We start from the raw sequence: 16,207 nt of genomic DNA, 5'->3' as shown, positions 1-16,207 counted from the left end.
AGTAAAACGAGTTAGGCGACTCTATCCGTTCATAGTGTCATCGGATCAATGAAGAACGAAGCCGGACGTATGACTAATAAATAATGTTGCTTTCGTGTTTCGCTTTACTTGCTTTTTTGCGTTCTCTTTTTTTGCAGTAGAAATCTCTATCCAATAATCCAGATTCGAACCGCCGTTCTGCGTCCCGCGGTGCCCGGGATCGCGTACGGTGGGGGAAAAACCATCGACGCTTTTCAAAAGTAGGGATTTGCTTTTGGTTTCGTGGCGCAACTACTTAAAGTACGATTTGCACCATCTTACGGTTCTCGCTCGTTCCGTAGTAAACTTACTGGTTCCCGTTAGAGCTTGCCGTCTCAGAGCCGGCAGTATTTCACATCTCACCGTGGCTGACCTCCTCTCGCCATCGTTGACTGGAACTGGGGTTTGTTTTGTATGCGCTCTTTTTACACATTTGCTTCTGAGTGGCCACTGGCGGAGGGGGGGCGGGTGGTGGAGCTTTATGATATTGATTTGTTACAAATTAAAAGTTGATCGGTTTGCCGAAGCTAGCTGCCGTATGCGCCTCTCGCAGGGCCTCGGCGCAGGTTGGGTGAGCATGGCAAACACGGGCCACATCTTCGGCCGATGCACCGTATTCCATCGCAAGCACCGACTCGTTGATTAGTTCACCGGCGGCCTGCAACAAAACGGAAAGGCGTATAGGGCGGACGTTCAGAGGTAACTGCTTGGCCGCAGGGCGGTTGAAAACTTACCGGTCCAATGATGTGCACGCCGAGCACACGGTCCGTTTGCTTGTCAGCCAGCACCTTCACGAAACCATCGGTATCGTTGTTCGTTTTGGCACGCGAATTCGCCGCGAACGGGAACTTGCCGACGTTGTACGCGACACCTTCGGCCTTCAGCTCTTCCTCGTTCTTGCCCACCCAGGCAACCTCCGGGTGCGTGTAGACCACGCTCGGTACACAGTTGTAGTCGATGTGTACGTGCCCTCCGAGCATACCCTCAACGCACACGATGCCTTCATCCTCCGCCTTATGGGCCAGCATCGGTCCGTGGATGCAGTCACCGATGGCGTACACACTCGGCACGATCGTCTGGAACTGGCTGTTGACCGGCACACGGCCTCGGTCGTCCTTCACGATGCCAACGTTCTCCAGTCCGAGCGACTCGGTGTACGGGCGACGTCCGACGCACACGAGCAGCACATCAAACTCCAGATTCTGCTGCGAACCATCCTTGACGTTCTCGACCGTAACCGATACAGCGCTGCCGGTCTTGGCCGCACTCATTACCTTGGTGCCGAGCATAAACTTCATGCCCTGTTTGACGAGAATCTTCTGGAAGCTTTTCGAAACCTCCTGATCGATGCCAACGCCGCCGATCGTGCTCAGGAACTCGATGGCCGTCACCTCGGCACCCAGCCGGCCCCAAACCGAGCCCAACTCGAGACCGATTACACCGGCACCGATTAGACCGAGCCGGCGGGGCACTTCTTTCAGCTTCAGCGCTCCGGTCGACGACACGATCGTTTCCTCGTCAACTTCGACACCCGGGAACGGGGTCACTTCGGAGCCGGTCGCGATAAGAATGTTCTTCGTGTTGACCGTTTCCTCACTACCGTCCGCCTTCTTCGCCACCACCGTGTTGGGGCCGGTGATCGAGCCGAATCCGTTGATGTGTGTGATTTTGTTCTTCTTGAACAGCTGCGCGATGCCGCCGGTCAGCGATTTGACCGCTTTCGATTTCTGGTCCATCAGCACACTCAAATCGAGCCGCACATTGTCGACCAGAATGCCGCGGCTGGCCAGATCGCCCGAGTGCGCCATGTGGTAGTAGTGCGAGTTGTTCAGGAGTGCCTTCGAAGGGATGCAACCCACGTTAAGGCACGTTCCGCCGAGTGTGTCATTCTTCTCGATACACACGGTCTGCGCGGCCAAAGTGCATATTTTGTTTGCAATAAAAATAAGGAGAGAAAAGTCGTTAAAAACATTGCAGAAGCGCGTTACGTAAAGTGCGAGAGAGCACGCGAGTCTCCCGCCGCACACAGATCATGCGTGCGTCACGGGTACGCAGAGGGCAACATTGTTGCCCCACGGCGATCCAGTACTGACCGCGCACTCAGCTGACTCAAGCGCGCTGTGTTTATTAATAACACCGGACACATGGTCAGCGCGCGTCTCCCGCGACGCAACAATGTATTCGACGCCGCTAATGGAATTTTGTTTAGCTTTTTCTCAACCGAGAATGTTCGGCGGTTCCAATGTCCAGCATCGGTCCGCTCGGCTGCCTATTGCGCATTGTGCCTATCTCCAATCGCAACAACTTCACTTTCACTTCAAAAATTTGTCCATCTTGTCCGGTGCAACGTGCGGTGACCTTGAGTTCGTTTGACGCGCTTCGTGAACACAAATCAATCCGTCAGAAGCGCGGCCCTGCCTCCAATTATCACTTTTGGATCATCATTCGCCGTTCTTATCAGTCGTGTTGTTGACGGTGTCTAATCGCCTGGGGTCCTATCTTACGGTTTCCGGCGGTCACACGGGCGCGAGCGAGGCTTACCTTCATTCCCAGCTGGGCTGCTTTGATGGAGGCCACATACCCGCCGGGGCCGGAACCGATCACGACCAGGTCGGCATCGTGCGTTGTCGAGTAGCAGCGACCCAGAACCGCTCCATGGTTCCGCAGGCTAGCGTTGCCCTGTAGTGTAAAAGACATCGAGAGCCGGTTATCGCAAAACCGTCAAGACGTGTGGATTTTTATCGCATGCATCATGTTCACGGCGCGCCTACGATGGTACCGAAACACTGTCCACGGCCCAAAGGAATCCACAATCCGCCGATGGCCACGGCGCGCGTGCACGCAGGCGATTACGAAGTTTGATGGGGATTGCATAATCGGTTCCCTTTTTCTGTGCGGTTCTGAACAGCACGGAGAGCGGCACGGCCCGCGCCACCACCAGCTCACTCACCTTGACGGCAACGTTGACCAAATAGCGAATGTTGGACCGCATCATGATGGCACACACTGCGGCTGGCGGGGACGGCAGAATCCTTTGCTCACTGGCAACTAAACACTGGAGACCGGGGTGAGGCGGCTGCGCGGGTCTTCTTGTAGTGGCGGTCGCCCGTAAGTCGGATCCCTCGTTCGAGTTCGGATGTCGCGAAGTACCGCAAGCAATATGTACTTTCCGCGACCGTGTGTACTCGCACTTTTCGCGAAACACGCACACCACCGTACTGTTTCTGACAGTTCAGGGCGAAAAAAAAGAAACGTCACCGTTTGAAGTGTCACTTTGACAGCCCGCCGATGTTCGTTTTGTTAAGCTGTTTCGTTGGGTTCGCTTTGGGGATGCATTTCCAGCTGATTCAACCGAGCTGATAACATTATCAAAGATTACCTAAGAAAAGGATTGATCGGTCCCATCGGTTGGGGAATAATTGGGGAGAAAAGGCCAGCGGCTGAGTTTAAAATATATATTTTATTTAATTTAAATTTTCAATAGTTCAGAAATGTACTTCATAAACAGTTTTATTTTTCTCGTAGCTCCGAATGCACCTCGTTTTGTTCGTGCGTTCTGCGTTTGTCTGTATTTTTACATTTGTTTCGCCGCGGGTTACACTCAAAACGATTAACGTGTCTCCAAGTCATGTGTGTGTTTATTTAAGTGTTCGGTGCTTCGACAATCACGTCACGAATTTTATTACACGGATTCCGTCGTTCATTTTGAGGGATTTTGTGCACTGTGGACATTTTGAGTGCTGATTTGCCCGTGGTTTGGCTTTGAGTTATGGGTTCAAAAATGATTTCGAAAAACGAATTCGAAACGGGCACAGGACCCTCCAGCGTTTCAACGCTCTCCCCCATCCGATCGCTCTGTGTGGCCAGCTCTGGACTTAACCCCTTTCGCTTCGCTTTCCCGTAAGCTTTATATATTTTGTAATGCTTTCAGATCTCGTTATATATCTTACTAAGGATATGCCGTAAAATGGAATGATGTCAAATTTGAAATAAATGATTCAAATTTATTTCTGGGAATCCTCCCGTTCCGTTTGCACTAATCTTACAATCTTTTATATACGTTTACTCAAAGCTACCCTCCATCCGTCGGGAACGGGTGGTGCGCTATTTTACTAGTAATTGGTTTTGTTCTGTGTGCTACTCGGGCATGCTGCCCGAGGGGGCGATTAAGCTAGAGCCTTTCCGTGGTAGTGTTCGCGCATTTGATTTTGTTCGCATTTTGTACAGATCCCCCGGTCCGCCGGGGGGTGATGGTATTATTAGTGTGGTGGAAGTGCTTTTTCGAAATGTTACATTCGCTGTGCTGCTGCGAGTAGGAGCAGTCGACTGATGAGGTTCCATCTTGTGGTTCAAATTTACAGAGACGGTTTGGCGCATTTTTTCTCTCTTTCTTAAGACTTTACACCATTTGTTTGGTTGGCAAGTTACCGGGTCATTACACTCACACTCGTCGATGGGAAAGTGCTTATGGCAAAACTGAGGCTGATCAGCACATCCAAACGATCAAGACCGCCGCCCCGCGGTCAGCGATGGCACTTCACGATGTTGCTGGTAGTAGCCTGGATCGTTGGCAATAGGAGAAAGAAAACGGGACTCTGCTTTTCGTTTCGGTAGCATGGCTGCGGAAGAACAATTTTGGCACTCGAATTTTCATCGGCTAGTATGGCGCATTCTGGGTGGCTGTGTGGTTGTTGTAGAGAACTTTGTGTAAATTTTGGCACATCCCCATTTGTAACTTTGTGTTGCACTGCATCATCTTTGTGGTGTTCTAAAGTAAGTCTAAAATAAATAATATCAAAAAACGTGGATCCAAAACTGTAATCTGCGGTCCGAAGTCCAAATGAAGTGAAAATGAAACATGCCGAAGGCTGTGCGGTGCGGAGTCGGTGAACGTGCGGAAAACATTTCGCTAGCTTATCTCGGTTCGTCTAGATACACATTAAATAATACCTTTATCACAAGAAAGAAAGCACTATCAACGACGCCCGACGACTAAATAATACTTGATCATTCTTGGATACTAACGCTACGGGCTTAACGGATATGCTGTGGAGAGACCGGGTCCAGTGACGGGGTGAAAACAAAACAACTAAACGCTAAACTCGAATCGGTGGATCGCACCCGATGCTCTATGAACTAGCAATTAATGTTATCTATGCTGAAGGTGGCATTCGCTTCACCGATTCCTGTGCGTCTGTATATGAGTAGCTCGCCGTTTTGAAATCTCATACTGTAACCGTTGTTTTTAACGCTTATTTTTTTGTTTTTGCTTACATCACATTTGTTTTATCCTTCCTAGCTTAACGCGACGCGAAAAGAAACGAGCAGTGCGCCATTCTTACACCATTGTTAATACTTTACAACGAAGGAAATTGATTGTTTCATCCATCAACTCTCTCTCTCTCTGTCTCTTTCTCTGTCTCTCTGCTTTCGTTTTTGTCTGGTGCCAGGTGGCCGCTTATATCGCTTAAATGTTGTGATTTTGTGTCGGTGCAGTGCTGGTTCGTCAGAGGTGTTGCAGATATTTTACGATGTCCGTCAGCCCCATCATCGCCCATCGGCCGTCGTCCTAAAACCCGCTCGGCGGTCACCGCTTCGACTCGCTTCGGCTCCACTAAAATCGGTCAATTTTAGTGAACAGATAATTTTATAACTGTCATTTCTTGTCGCTGTCCATTTTGTTCTTGTCTAGCGACGACGTGACCATGCTGCCACCGTTGCCAGGGTACATCTTGTCCAGGTGCTTGATGGACTCGTTCAGATAGTTCTGTGGACGGGTGCGAAGAATGTGGGTTAGAGGGTCGTGCTGCGGGGGGTTGCGAGGCTCCACTCACCTGAATTGCAGTCAGGGCGGCAACGATGGCCGGCGACCCGAACCCGTGCGAGATCAGCGAAAAGTGCGTCAGGTGTCGCTGTATCGATGGGTCCAGGATGTGCTGCGGTCTGGTATTGCAGAGCGGTGATCGGTCTTGGTTCAGCAAGTCCATCAGTTCCTTGGTGACCTGGTGACAAAAGGGAGAACCCAAACGTTAAGCGAGTGTCTTCCTCCGGGTTTTCTGCCAAGACACAAAACGGCGCTTACCTGCTTGGTGTTGAGCAGCAGCTCCTTCCTCCGGTACGACTCCTGCGGTTCCGAGTACTGGCGGGACAGATATTCGGCAACCTGGCGCGCCGGGAACTCGGTTTCGCACACGTACCCAAAGTCGCGGGCCAGATGGATCGCTTCGCCCTCGACCAGCGACGTCAGCAGCGTTACGTTCGCCGCCTTGCGCCGCCCGGCCGGCAGGTTGAGGCCGATCTTTTCCAACTTTTCCCTCAGCAGCCGACCGCCGTTTTTACTCTTCGCCCTGTGCCGCGCGCGAGAATCGGAAACCGTGATATCGTTAATGATGGATTAATTATAACTTCATCGGTGACCGTGACGCCAGTCGGCAGTCAATTAATCACGTTTAGTGTCGAAGGAAGGGGAAAAAAACCGAAACGAGTGAATCAAATTCGACAACCCGCGGAATGACTTACCGTCTCAAGACACCACCGAGGAGCGACGCGTTGAGACACTCGGGCGGCGACAGCCGGCGCTGCACTTCCGCCACCGTCACTTTGTATTTTGAGGTGCTCGACAGGAGACTGAGTCGCCCGGGAACGGAACAGAACACGTCGCTCGGTGAACCGATGTTGATTTGGCTGCTGTCCTTCTTGATGTCGGTGATGGGGAAGTCTGCCGAGGAAGAATGCCGGAGGTTATTTTTCCCGTTCCTGTGCGTGTGTGTGTTTGGCAAGGGGAATTCATCCCCGGGATGTGACATTGAACTCGCTACAGATGCTCTGGTTTTAAACCCGAACCTGCCCCTGTGGTATGCGCCGTTCGGGATGGCGAGCCGGGAATGTGGCGAAGGATGGCGAAGGTACGCGAGCATTTTGGGTCACAGTGTACCACGAGGACGAGCATTTAGAGGAGCACGCTCTTCCGCAGCACACTGCGATGCGTTAAAGTGACGTATGAAAACATTCTGTTTCGGGCTGAGTTGTTGAAGTATCAAAAATCGTACAAATGTATTTGACATCGTAGCAACCACAGAAAGCGGTGAGTGTCGGTTGCTTTAATGTCAACGCTTTTGGATTTCGTAACAGGATAGAAGAACGATGATAAATGAAATGGCCACAAAGTTTCGCGCGCCGTGGACTTGACCCGCGCCGAAAGCCGCCGTCGGTCGGTCACCAGGTTCCGCACCCGCGGGGTGCGTTTTGTGTGCCCAGAAATGGAGTCTCACCGCCGTGTGGTGGTGGTGATCCTTTTTGGCGCGCTTCGCAAATGGGTTCAATTGTCCGGGTTGGGCGTACCAGGGAGCCGCCATGTCTTTCACCATGCCGCAGATATCTCGTTTTTTTTCTCCGTTGATTTGATTCCACCTCCCTGACGGTGGTACGGATTTAGTTGACTCACCCACCGGCCACCGAGGGAGCGAGAGCGAGAGGGGCGGCAGTGGTCGCTACATAAAACCGGGCTTCCACCCGAGCCACCGGGCGCGCCGCGATTAGCCAATTCTAGATGAAAGGCCTAAAAACGGCCAAGATCTTATCGTGTGCCTTTTAATTTAAACGCTTTGGTGAGATTATTGCGGTACGACCGACCGTCCGCGGCGGACGTCGACAACGAATGTTTATGTTTCGGTTTCGTTGTGTGTTTTATTCCTAGTGTTTGACTTTTTTTCTTCTGCCCTGTCCTTCGTTGTGTCTATTCCGTCGATGTGCACGGCACACCTTACGCTAGACGACGGCTAGCCTTTCGGCCGGGAGGTTTGATACACGCGATTCCACTCTTCGCCTCTTACTTACTGCCCGGCCTGCTGCAGGCCTTCGAACCGTTTCGAAGATTCGGGAAGCCGATACGAGCCGAGCCGAGATGCAAAGAGATTCTTCGTTTGATGCGTTCCGAGAAAACATATTTCGCTATCGGTGGGGCTTCCGAATGAGATCTGCCCAGGGACGGGCGCGTGAGTGCGTGAATTCGGGTTCGGACAATCAGTTGACTTCAGTTGTGCGTCAGCTCGGGATTAAGAGACCTGGGAAGTGAATTAGAGGCCCGGTGCAATAAACCTCCCGGTTTAGCTCGACCCCCAAAAGGCCGTTAGAATTTGCCGGGCTATCTTCCGTCTTTCACGCGCCGGTCGCCGAAACAATCGACCGACGGGCCGACGGTGTAGCCCTTTAAAAGGCGAAAGAGATACCCGCACCGGCCGCAACCGCTTAACATTCCACGGAATACCGAATTCGGTGCCCGGTAGCAGTATCGTCGCCGCCGCCGCCGCCGTAGGCAGGGCAGCGCGTGACATTCCGTGCTACCGGAAATCGGATTTCAGATTCCAGCCAGCCCTTCTGCAGCGATGCATTCCCGGGTTGAAAATGCTAATAAGTACAACGCCATAAACGCAGCCATAAATATTGGTAGCGTTTCAACGGATCGCGTTCACGCGCGTTCCGGCCCGGAAACTGTATCCTACGCCCGGGTTCACTTCCCCCGGGGGCCAATTTTCCTCGGTGGTGGCCAGTGTCCTATTATCACTTCTCGCAGCCTGGAAGGAAGAATGTCCCAAGATGCACCCGGGGACCCCAACTTGGGCAGCACCGAGTGAAGGTCCGGTCAGACAGTGTTGCTGCGCCCTAACTGGAGCGCACACAGGGTTGACAGGGAACATGCCCGTCCAGCGACTGCTCCAACCCGGTCCGGGCCGGTCGCTGGTGGACACATTGGCGTGGCATTATATATGGCTCCGGTTTAGAATGGGTGTATCGCGCCGGAATCTCAGCTCCGAGTGTCCCGGTTTTTGATCCGGCCCCCCCGTGCCTGTGGGAACACGGAAAGAGGAAACCGAAATCCTCCCCCGGGCAGAGGCAAGTGGTGCGGTAGGGAGGGGCTCATTAGCATACTAATATTGTCAACCGGGTGTCATCGAGCTCGATCGCGATATGTGGACACTTCCTCCTGCCAGCCAGCCAGCCAGAGGTTCGACTGATGGCTCCTGCGGGGCGCATCGATCGGCAAGCGGTGGAGGCGGAAGAGACGGCGGTCGGTGAGACATAGATCGGGACCGATAAGATCGGGCTACGGGTGTCCCGAACACATGCACACGCGCTCGGGGAATCTCGGACCAACGGTCAGCGGCACGAGTGGTGAAATTGGAAAGGGCCTCGCTAACGGCGGCGGGTACGGGGCGCAGGCTATTAACACGCTCACGCACCACACTTTTGAACTGCGGCCGAATGAAACCCACAAATCGAACATTAATTACCCGGCCTCAACCGCGGCCAGTAAGTAGTCCTTCGCGGCACGGTTCAAGTTCGGGTCGTTAATGTAGACATCATACCATTCGCTCGCTCCAAAAGGGCTTTGCTGGAGCGCAATTTGTGCCAAATTGTGTACAGCCCGGGTACGGCGGCTCTCGGAGGATTCGGCTTCGGGAAAGAAAGAGAAACCCCGGACGGCAGCTATGGCCGTCATTCGATGCGGGCATTATCGATACGAGGATACTTGGGCATTGTGATGGCTACGTGTGCGCGCCATTATGGCTGGCGAGGCGCAAAAACATGTCGCTCGTGTTCGCCACCTCGAAAACCGTCGAATGGACGCGGCAGGGGTGCAACAGGAGCACGCAACGCCCGTCAACGGGCTCGCTGTCGGGTGGAGAGGCTGTAATATGAGGCTCCACACTGAGCGAATTAGAGGTGTACTGTGGCGTGCCGGTGTGTCCCGGTCCCGGCTCGCCGCTTCCCACTGCGATCGTCCGGGATCGAGAGAGAGAGAGAGGTCCTAGGCGAGGCATCGGTCGGAAGGTGTCAGATTCGGGAGCGGCATGTTTTTGTTTGCATCCCGGACGGCCCATCTGCAACGCAACACCCGGGACCCGGGAGGGCGATTGTGTGCGCCGGGCTCGGGTGCTCAATGGAGTTATTAACGGGCAACTGGCTGGCTAGTTGGCTGGCTAATTATTAGCTACAGCCCGGGACGGCCGCCGCCGCCGTCCGGGGTTCGCCGCTTGCCGTGGCGCTGGAGTCTTTCGTTCGATTGCACTTACTTTTCAGCATCGGCAGATCGCTCATGAAGCCAGCGTTTTCGTCTATCACCGGGTTTTGACCATCGTCGACGGCACTCTGCAGGGCCTGGTGCAGGGCCAGTGGGTCATGTTCGTGGGCACCGAGCCGCGTTGCACCGGCCCCGGAACCGATCGACCCGCTGTAGTCGCTGCGCCGGTCGGGGTACGGGAAGCCGTGCGACAGTTGCGTCTGCAATGGGAGATAGAGAAAGAACCGAGAGATGTTAGCGCGTGATAAATAATTAGCCCGAAAGAGGGATTTTAGATGCTTATCGAAAGCTTGCACAGGGAAGCGCCTTCCCGATGACCTTTTTGACGCGTTGTTTGTCAACTGAATTATGCTGTTTTTATTTGCAGCACTCTTCGGTCCCAACGACGGAAGATTAGAGTAGATTGTAGTAGAGATTTGTGAAAAGGTGCATAATTCGCCATTGATATTTTTGCTCCAAACACATAAATTGTTCCGTTTATGGAAAGATAAAAATAAGATATTTGTCGTAACCGCAAGTGTAGGACTAAAGCCTGTCCCACGTAAAATCGGGAACAATTGCATTAGCTCTATCTCGGGGTTGGTTTGTCGTAGGAAACATGTCAAGGTGTCAAAATGAAGGTATTTTATTGTACTTTAAGAGAAAAATTTCGTAAATTTATTTTGTTGGTGGTCGGATGAAACCTCGAACTTTCTTTGGAATGCGCGCCATTATTTTCTGCACAATCTTCTGGTCCACCTCAGTGGCTGATTTTTTCCAATTTATTGCCATCTCTGCAGCATCCTACATCACTTTTCTAGTCTTCTGCAACTTCCATTTGATTATTGCCCAATAATTTTCGATTGGACGGAGTTCAGGGCAATTTGGTGGGTTGATATCCTTTGCGATGAAATCCACCTTATTGTCACGGTACTACTGAACTACTTCCATGTTGTAGTGGCAGCTTGCCAAATCAGGCTAAAACTTAACCGGACCTTTGTGTGACCTAATAAATGATATAACCCGCTTTTCGAGGCACTCTTCCTTGTACAGCGTTGAGTTCATCATCGTGTTTGTGATGAAAACCTTGGTTTTCTGTCCACGGGTGCGAATTCCTTGTCAGATCATTAACTTCCGTGTAAATTTATTGGCGAATACAAATTTGAACTTGGAGAGGACATCTCTCCGTGCCGTGGCGAGATAACATTTTGGTCCAGGAAGCTGTCCAAAATCCATTTTCATGTATATTTCGTCGTCCATAAGCAAGCATCCTTTTTACCTCGTCAGAACCTTCTCGTATAACTTTCAAGCGCGTATTTTAGCGACAAGGTTTTGCTTAAGTGTTCTCTTTCGATGCTTACATGCAAGAAAAAAACACTAGCTTTTTCATAGACAGATCCTCTGGACAGTACTTCTGCTAGCACGATTTTTTTTGCAATATCCCGAACCGGAGATCCAGGACTTGCCTTAATTGATCTCAAAACCTTCCAGATCAGCTGCCGGTCGTATATTCCACTACGACACCTACTCTGAATCTTTCGGTTTATGGTATTGGGTTGCCAGAAACGGTGGAGCACAGCATATACAGTTGATTTGGCGAATTTTTGTGTTTTTGAGATTTTTAAAGCAGACCACGTGGGGTTCTTGGCGTGATTGTGCACAATTATTTTTCTTCTTCCGAGTTCAATTAAGCATAACTTTCTGTAAACTCCGCGTATAAAGATGAAACTTTCAGCACTGAAAGTAGAATGTTTACCGAAGACATAGCTGTTAAAACATTTGAAATCCGACCATCAGAGGCGCTGCTAGAAAACATACAACTTTTCCCGATTTAACGTGGGACAGGCTTTACCAAAAAATATAGCATTTTTTGGGAGTAAATTGAGGAAATCGAACACGTTTTGCTCTGCAATTTACGTTTGAGGGCCTTTGAAGATGTCGGCATTTGTGTCTGAAAATTGCGAAATGCCGATATCATCGGTTTTCTGCCACCGTTCGAAGAAAACTGTTGCAAAATCGCATCGGATGCTTGTCGATGGTACTACGGCGAGCATGCTCTTGAAAAAAGACACCGAATTGCAAATTCCTTTGGACGAAGATGACACCCATACACAGCCACAACTCACGGATCAGTTCAATCCTACTCAAGGAACCTTCTTGATCCAGAAGATCGGAAAATGGGTTTCAAATGGGACTGCTGATTCATTCATTTTGAGAATTTGAGGCGTAAAAGATCAGGGGTAAGTCCAAGAATACTATCAACATCGTTTGGATGTTTTGGATGAAAAACGGCCCTAATACCAAAAAAGCCACCACAAAGTGATTTTCCTGTTCCTCTTTTGAAACATCGATAACGAAAACGATTTACGAATTAATCGGGAATTACTTTTACATGCCGGTAACTCATCAGACTTGCACCCTTACTGAGCTGCGCTTCAATCCTTTCGTAAAGTGCGGCCAAATGGCTTGAAGTTTGAGGTTTGCTTCACAAGAGGAACAATTCTTCCGACGTATTCTCCTCAAAATTATAGAAAGATGGCACATACTTTGACTAAAATAGGGTTTTTTTCATTCTAAACCTGTTTCATAGGTACCAATCAAGCTGTTATGTTCTCGAAATAATATTTTATTTTTCTTATGAGTCTTATCGGCCGAAGCACAAAATATCTGACCAGAAATAAAAAAAGGGGATTTGAAACATCACAAGCGCTCAGAAGAAGCGGGGCCAGTTCTTGGCGCTCCCGGCTCGGTGGCTGCAGAAAAGTAGTTAGAGAACTATGCGAGAATTTTCTGCACTCTTTCGGTTTCGCCCCCATCTCCGGCCGTTATCTCTTGAGCGCCCCCGTACCGCCCCTCGGTTTCAGCGAATCGTGCTATTCAAGAGCCCCGAGAGCCCCGAGATATCGATCCCGCGAGTCAATCGAGTATTTATGGAAATTCCTTCCGGCCAGATTGGCTGGAACTGTGCGAGCGGCGCAGCACCGAGAAGCTGGTCGACAAAAGAAAAAAAAAATCCCTTCGCATAAAACATATTCCCTACGCCGAAGCCACCTTGCGCGCGCGAGCGCGTTAATCGACTTTATTAAATTGCTCCACCGCCCACAAGAAATCGCGCAGCGCTCGGTAATCGATCGAGACGGCGAAGGACGACGCCCGGGACGCAGTGGCCGCCGCCAGTTACATCGTGTATGAATGGGCATGATGATGATGATAAATATTCTATCGTTTATGATACCAAATTGTTGACATTCTTCCGACCGCTCCTCCGCTTGGCCCCCTTTCCCGACGGAAAGGCCGCCCTCGCGGCAGGCACGGTGGTGGCGCTTTGCGACGGCAGCGCGAGCGTGTTCTTTCGGGCAAAGTTCGGCACCGGGAAGGGTGAAAGTTAAGAAATTATTTGCTCAGCCGGATGTGGCGCGGGGGACGCACTGCACTGCGTAGAAGAGGGTTAGCTATTTATCCTTTAAAATTTTGCGGAACGAGCAAGGTTCCCGTCGTAAGGCTCGCCGTTTCTCGTCGGCCACAAAAGCCTCGTGAGCCGGGGACACGCAGACATCGCCGAAATCTTCGCCGAAGTCGGGTTTTCTCGGAGCGAGGGAAGGCCCCAAAGTAGCACCGAAATAGTTTTGCAAGAAGTTTATTTGCGTTTCTTGACGGGCGGGCTCTTGGAATGCTTGGCCACCACACACACACACACGCATACAGTGCCGTGTTCCCTGGACGATTGGGAAACGGTTCCTCAAGGTTACTGGCCGCGTCGTCGTGAGGCGTCGCGGGTCTCGGGCGGTCCCGTTTTGGGTCCCTCGGAAATTAATTCGACCCTAACAAGCCCAACATGACTTTCAATAATGCTGCAGCGGACCGGGGGCAAGGAGTGAGCTGCCGGCCAGCTTCTCGTGCCCGGAGAAAGCGACAGTACGCGGCCAAGAATCGGTGCTCGGTGGAAAGCAAAATAATGATGTTAGTAGCCAGGAGCGAAGGAGCGAAGAAAGCACCGCGGGTCGCCCTAAGAGGTGTCAGCGGCCTGCCGGCCCGACGCCGTGCCCGTGGGGTGCCACGCGGTGCAAATGACTCAATTTGGAGTGATGGACACTGGCGACCTAGGAGCCGAGCACTCACTCCCCTCCCCGCCCCGGGGGTGGCCACTCCAACGCGCCGGATGTTAAAGTTCGGTCCGGGGCGCAGTTTATAAAAATTAATTAACAAAAATGTGTGATCTCATTTGGTCGATTTCGTTCCCATTTCTCATTTATCTCCGTCTCCGGGGCCGTCCCCGTGGTTCGTGGTGTCGTGGTTGTTTCGGTGAATTGGGCGGAGGGTGGGGCGAGGGGGGAAAGGCGCATCGCGCAGGCAGAGGCGGGTCGGCCGCGAAACGATCATCGATCGACGGTGAAGGAAGGAAATCAACGTTGATTTGTTTTATTGCTTGGACCACATTTTTGGGTGATGGTAAGCGCGGGGAGGTGGGTCCCGGTGGAACGGACTTTTGATTGAGTGCCGATCGGGCGGGTGACCGGTTCCGGGCACCCCACGAAAGGCTCTGCCGTTGTGGCGGGCCACGGAAACAGAACGCGGTGGACTTTACGATGGGTGCGCCCGACTCACCGCCGATCGAAAGTGGCCTCCGGTTGCGATAACGGGAGCTGATTTTTTGGGGTGGCGGGCTGAGGGTGGAGGACGGTACCCCCCGCGGTGGTCCGCGGTGAGTTGGAATTTTCTCGCGCGCCACTTACCACATGATGCTGGAGCTCGGATTCGCGGTGAGATCGGTGGAGTCCTAGCTGCTCCTGGGACGGTCTGAGCCCCGCCAGCTGGTTGTAGTGATGCAAGGGTGCGTGGTGCAGCGAGGAGAGCTGCTGCCCGTACGGATCCGTGCTCAGATAATCCAGGCCATGGTTCTGTTGGGGGGGACCAAATCCGGCGTTAGTTTTGGGTGCCCCGGCCCCGGCGTTGGCCGGCGCTGCTGACCTACCTGCTGCTGGGGTGGACTTTGGGCGCTGTGGAACGGTGGCGGGAAGTAGGGCGGCTGGAACTCCGTCTGCAGCGTCTGGTGATGCATCGTTGGGCCGGGCCCGTGTGAACCGCCGTGACTGGCGCCGTGGCCACTCGCTGGCCCGTTGCGCCCCGTGTGCCCGCCGGCGTGCGTTGTGTAAGCAGGACTTCCGCTCGACAGTCCTATGCCTCCATGACTAGTAAGCCGCTCCTGTTGGAAGAGAGGCCAATCGGGATGACTCATAAGTAACCTTTTCGTCGATAAATTCGCGAATCCGAAGCTAAGCTAAGATGGACCAGACAGATAACCCGGAGCCCGTGGAACGGCTCCATGCGGCTCAGTTTCGCGTGTTTTGATCTGAATCTATCAAGAGACGAAGAGGGAGAGAGAGAGCACAGCTATCGATTCGCCAACTTTATGGCCAGTCAATCCGTTGCCTACATTTTATATCTACATTCTGTCGGATCACGGCCTCGGCCAGCTCGGCCCCAGGTGACAGCTGCGTATAAAACAACCGAAAAAACAAACAAAAACGGAGCAGGCCATGTGACGTCATAAAACGGCGTAATCAAAGCCTCATCAACGGGACAGTTGAGGTTGTGTGCCGACCGTCGGCAGCCCATTGGCGAGATGGCAGAGATTGTCATTTCCGAGGGGCCAGCATATAAAATGCTTTCGAATCGTGGCGAAGAATTGGAAATTATTTTGTTTGTAATTAAAACAATTATCCGCGATAAAACGCATCCATTTGGAATGGGCATTGGGGCGCGAGGCAGTCGCCTTTTCCGGGTTTACCTGCGCTTCCATAACGGTTGACATGTCCACGTATGCCAACGCCATTTTGTGGGTCGCTTGATGTCGCAGTCGGTGCTCACAGCTGATCGGTTTCGGTTGTCTCAATTCTCAATTCGTTGTGGCCCTTTTCTTTGTTTGGCAAACAATTTATTCCGCGGTGTTTTCGGTGATTGCTTTTGAAACGACCAGCTGGCAATGGCAATGAACACTTGGATGTCGATTTGTGCCGCGAGCGCGAGTTAGTGTAGAAATGCACCTCACACTAGGATCGGAATCAGCCACAAATTGTCAGATCGGTTCGAATGTTCATTCGGCACCGCAAATGAATGCTTTTCAAATTA

At 51.9% G+C, this 16,207-nt stretch overlaps 2 protein-coding genes across 2 annotated transcripts; both read right to left on the bottom strand.

Moving 5' to 3' along the window:
- Positions 1-68: 68 nt before the first annotated feature.
- Positions 69-3,214, bottom strand: LOC128267893 (dihydrolipoyl dehydrogenase, mitochondrial). The gene is made up of 4 exons (XM_053004843.1): positions 2,969-3,214; positions 2,560-2,697; positions 753-1,925; positions 69-676 (listed from the first exon to the last, which is right to left on the bottom strand). The coding sequence occupies exons 1-4, from the start codon at positions 3,011-3,013 to the stop codon at positions 521-523; spliced, it is 1,512 nt and encodes a 503-aa protein (XP_052860803.1). The 5' UTR covers positions 3,014-3,214; the 3' UTR covers positions 69-520.
- Positions 3,215-5,674: 2,460 nt separating this feature from the next.
- LOC128278305 (transcription factor AP-2-epsilon) lies at positions 5,675-15,911 on the bottom strand. The gene is made up of 8 exons (XM_053017006.1): positions 15,867-15,911; positions 15,051-15,281; positions 14,812-14,976; positions 10,092-10,299; positions 6,538-6,736; positions 6,101-6,365; positions 5,853-6,020; positions 5,675-5,785 (listed from the first exon to the last, which is right to left on the bottom strand). The coding sequence occupies exons 1-8, from the start codon at positions 15,909-15,911 to the stop codon at positions 5,675-5,677; spliced, it is 1,392 nt and encodes a 463-aa protein (XP_052872966.1).
- Positions 15,912-16,207: the final 296 nt, after the last annotated feature.

This window comes from Anopheles cruzii, chromosome 2, assembly GCF_943734635.1.
Source record: "Anopheles cruzii chromosome 2, idAnoCruzAS_RS32_06, whole genome shotgun sequence".
Lineage (NCBI taxonomy): Eukaryota > Metazoa > Arthropoda > Insecta > Diptera > Culicidae > Anopheles > Anopheles cruzii.
Note: the sequence above shows the minus strand (reverse complement) of the source record. Positions and strands in the feature narration are given on the sequence as shown.

Coding starts and splice junctions, on each gene's coding strand:
- LOC128267893 (XM_053004843.1), bottom strand. CDS start 3,013: ATGATGCGGTCCAACATTCGCTATTTGGTCAACGTTGCCGTCAAG. Junction 1,926..2,559: donor CAGCCCAGCTGGGAATGAAG/GTAAGCCTCGCT, acceptor TTGGCCGCGCAG/ACCGTGTGTATCGAGAAGAA. Junction 677..752: donor GCGTGCACATCATTGGACCG/GTAAGTTTTCAA, acceptor GTTTTGTTGCAG/GCCGCCGGTGAACTAATCAA.
- LOC128278305 (XM_053017006.1), bottom strand. CDS start 15,911: ATGGCGTTGGCATACGTGGACATGTCAACCGTTATGGAAGCGCAG. Junction 15,282..15,866: donor CAACCGTTATGGAAGCGCAG/GTAAACCCGGAA, acceptor CTCTTCCAACAG/GAGCGGCTTACTAGTCATGG. Junction 14,977..15,050: donor AAAGTCCACCCCAGCAGCAG/GTAGGTCAGCAG, acceptor CCCCCCCAACAG/AACCATGGCCTGGATTATCT.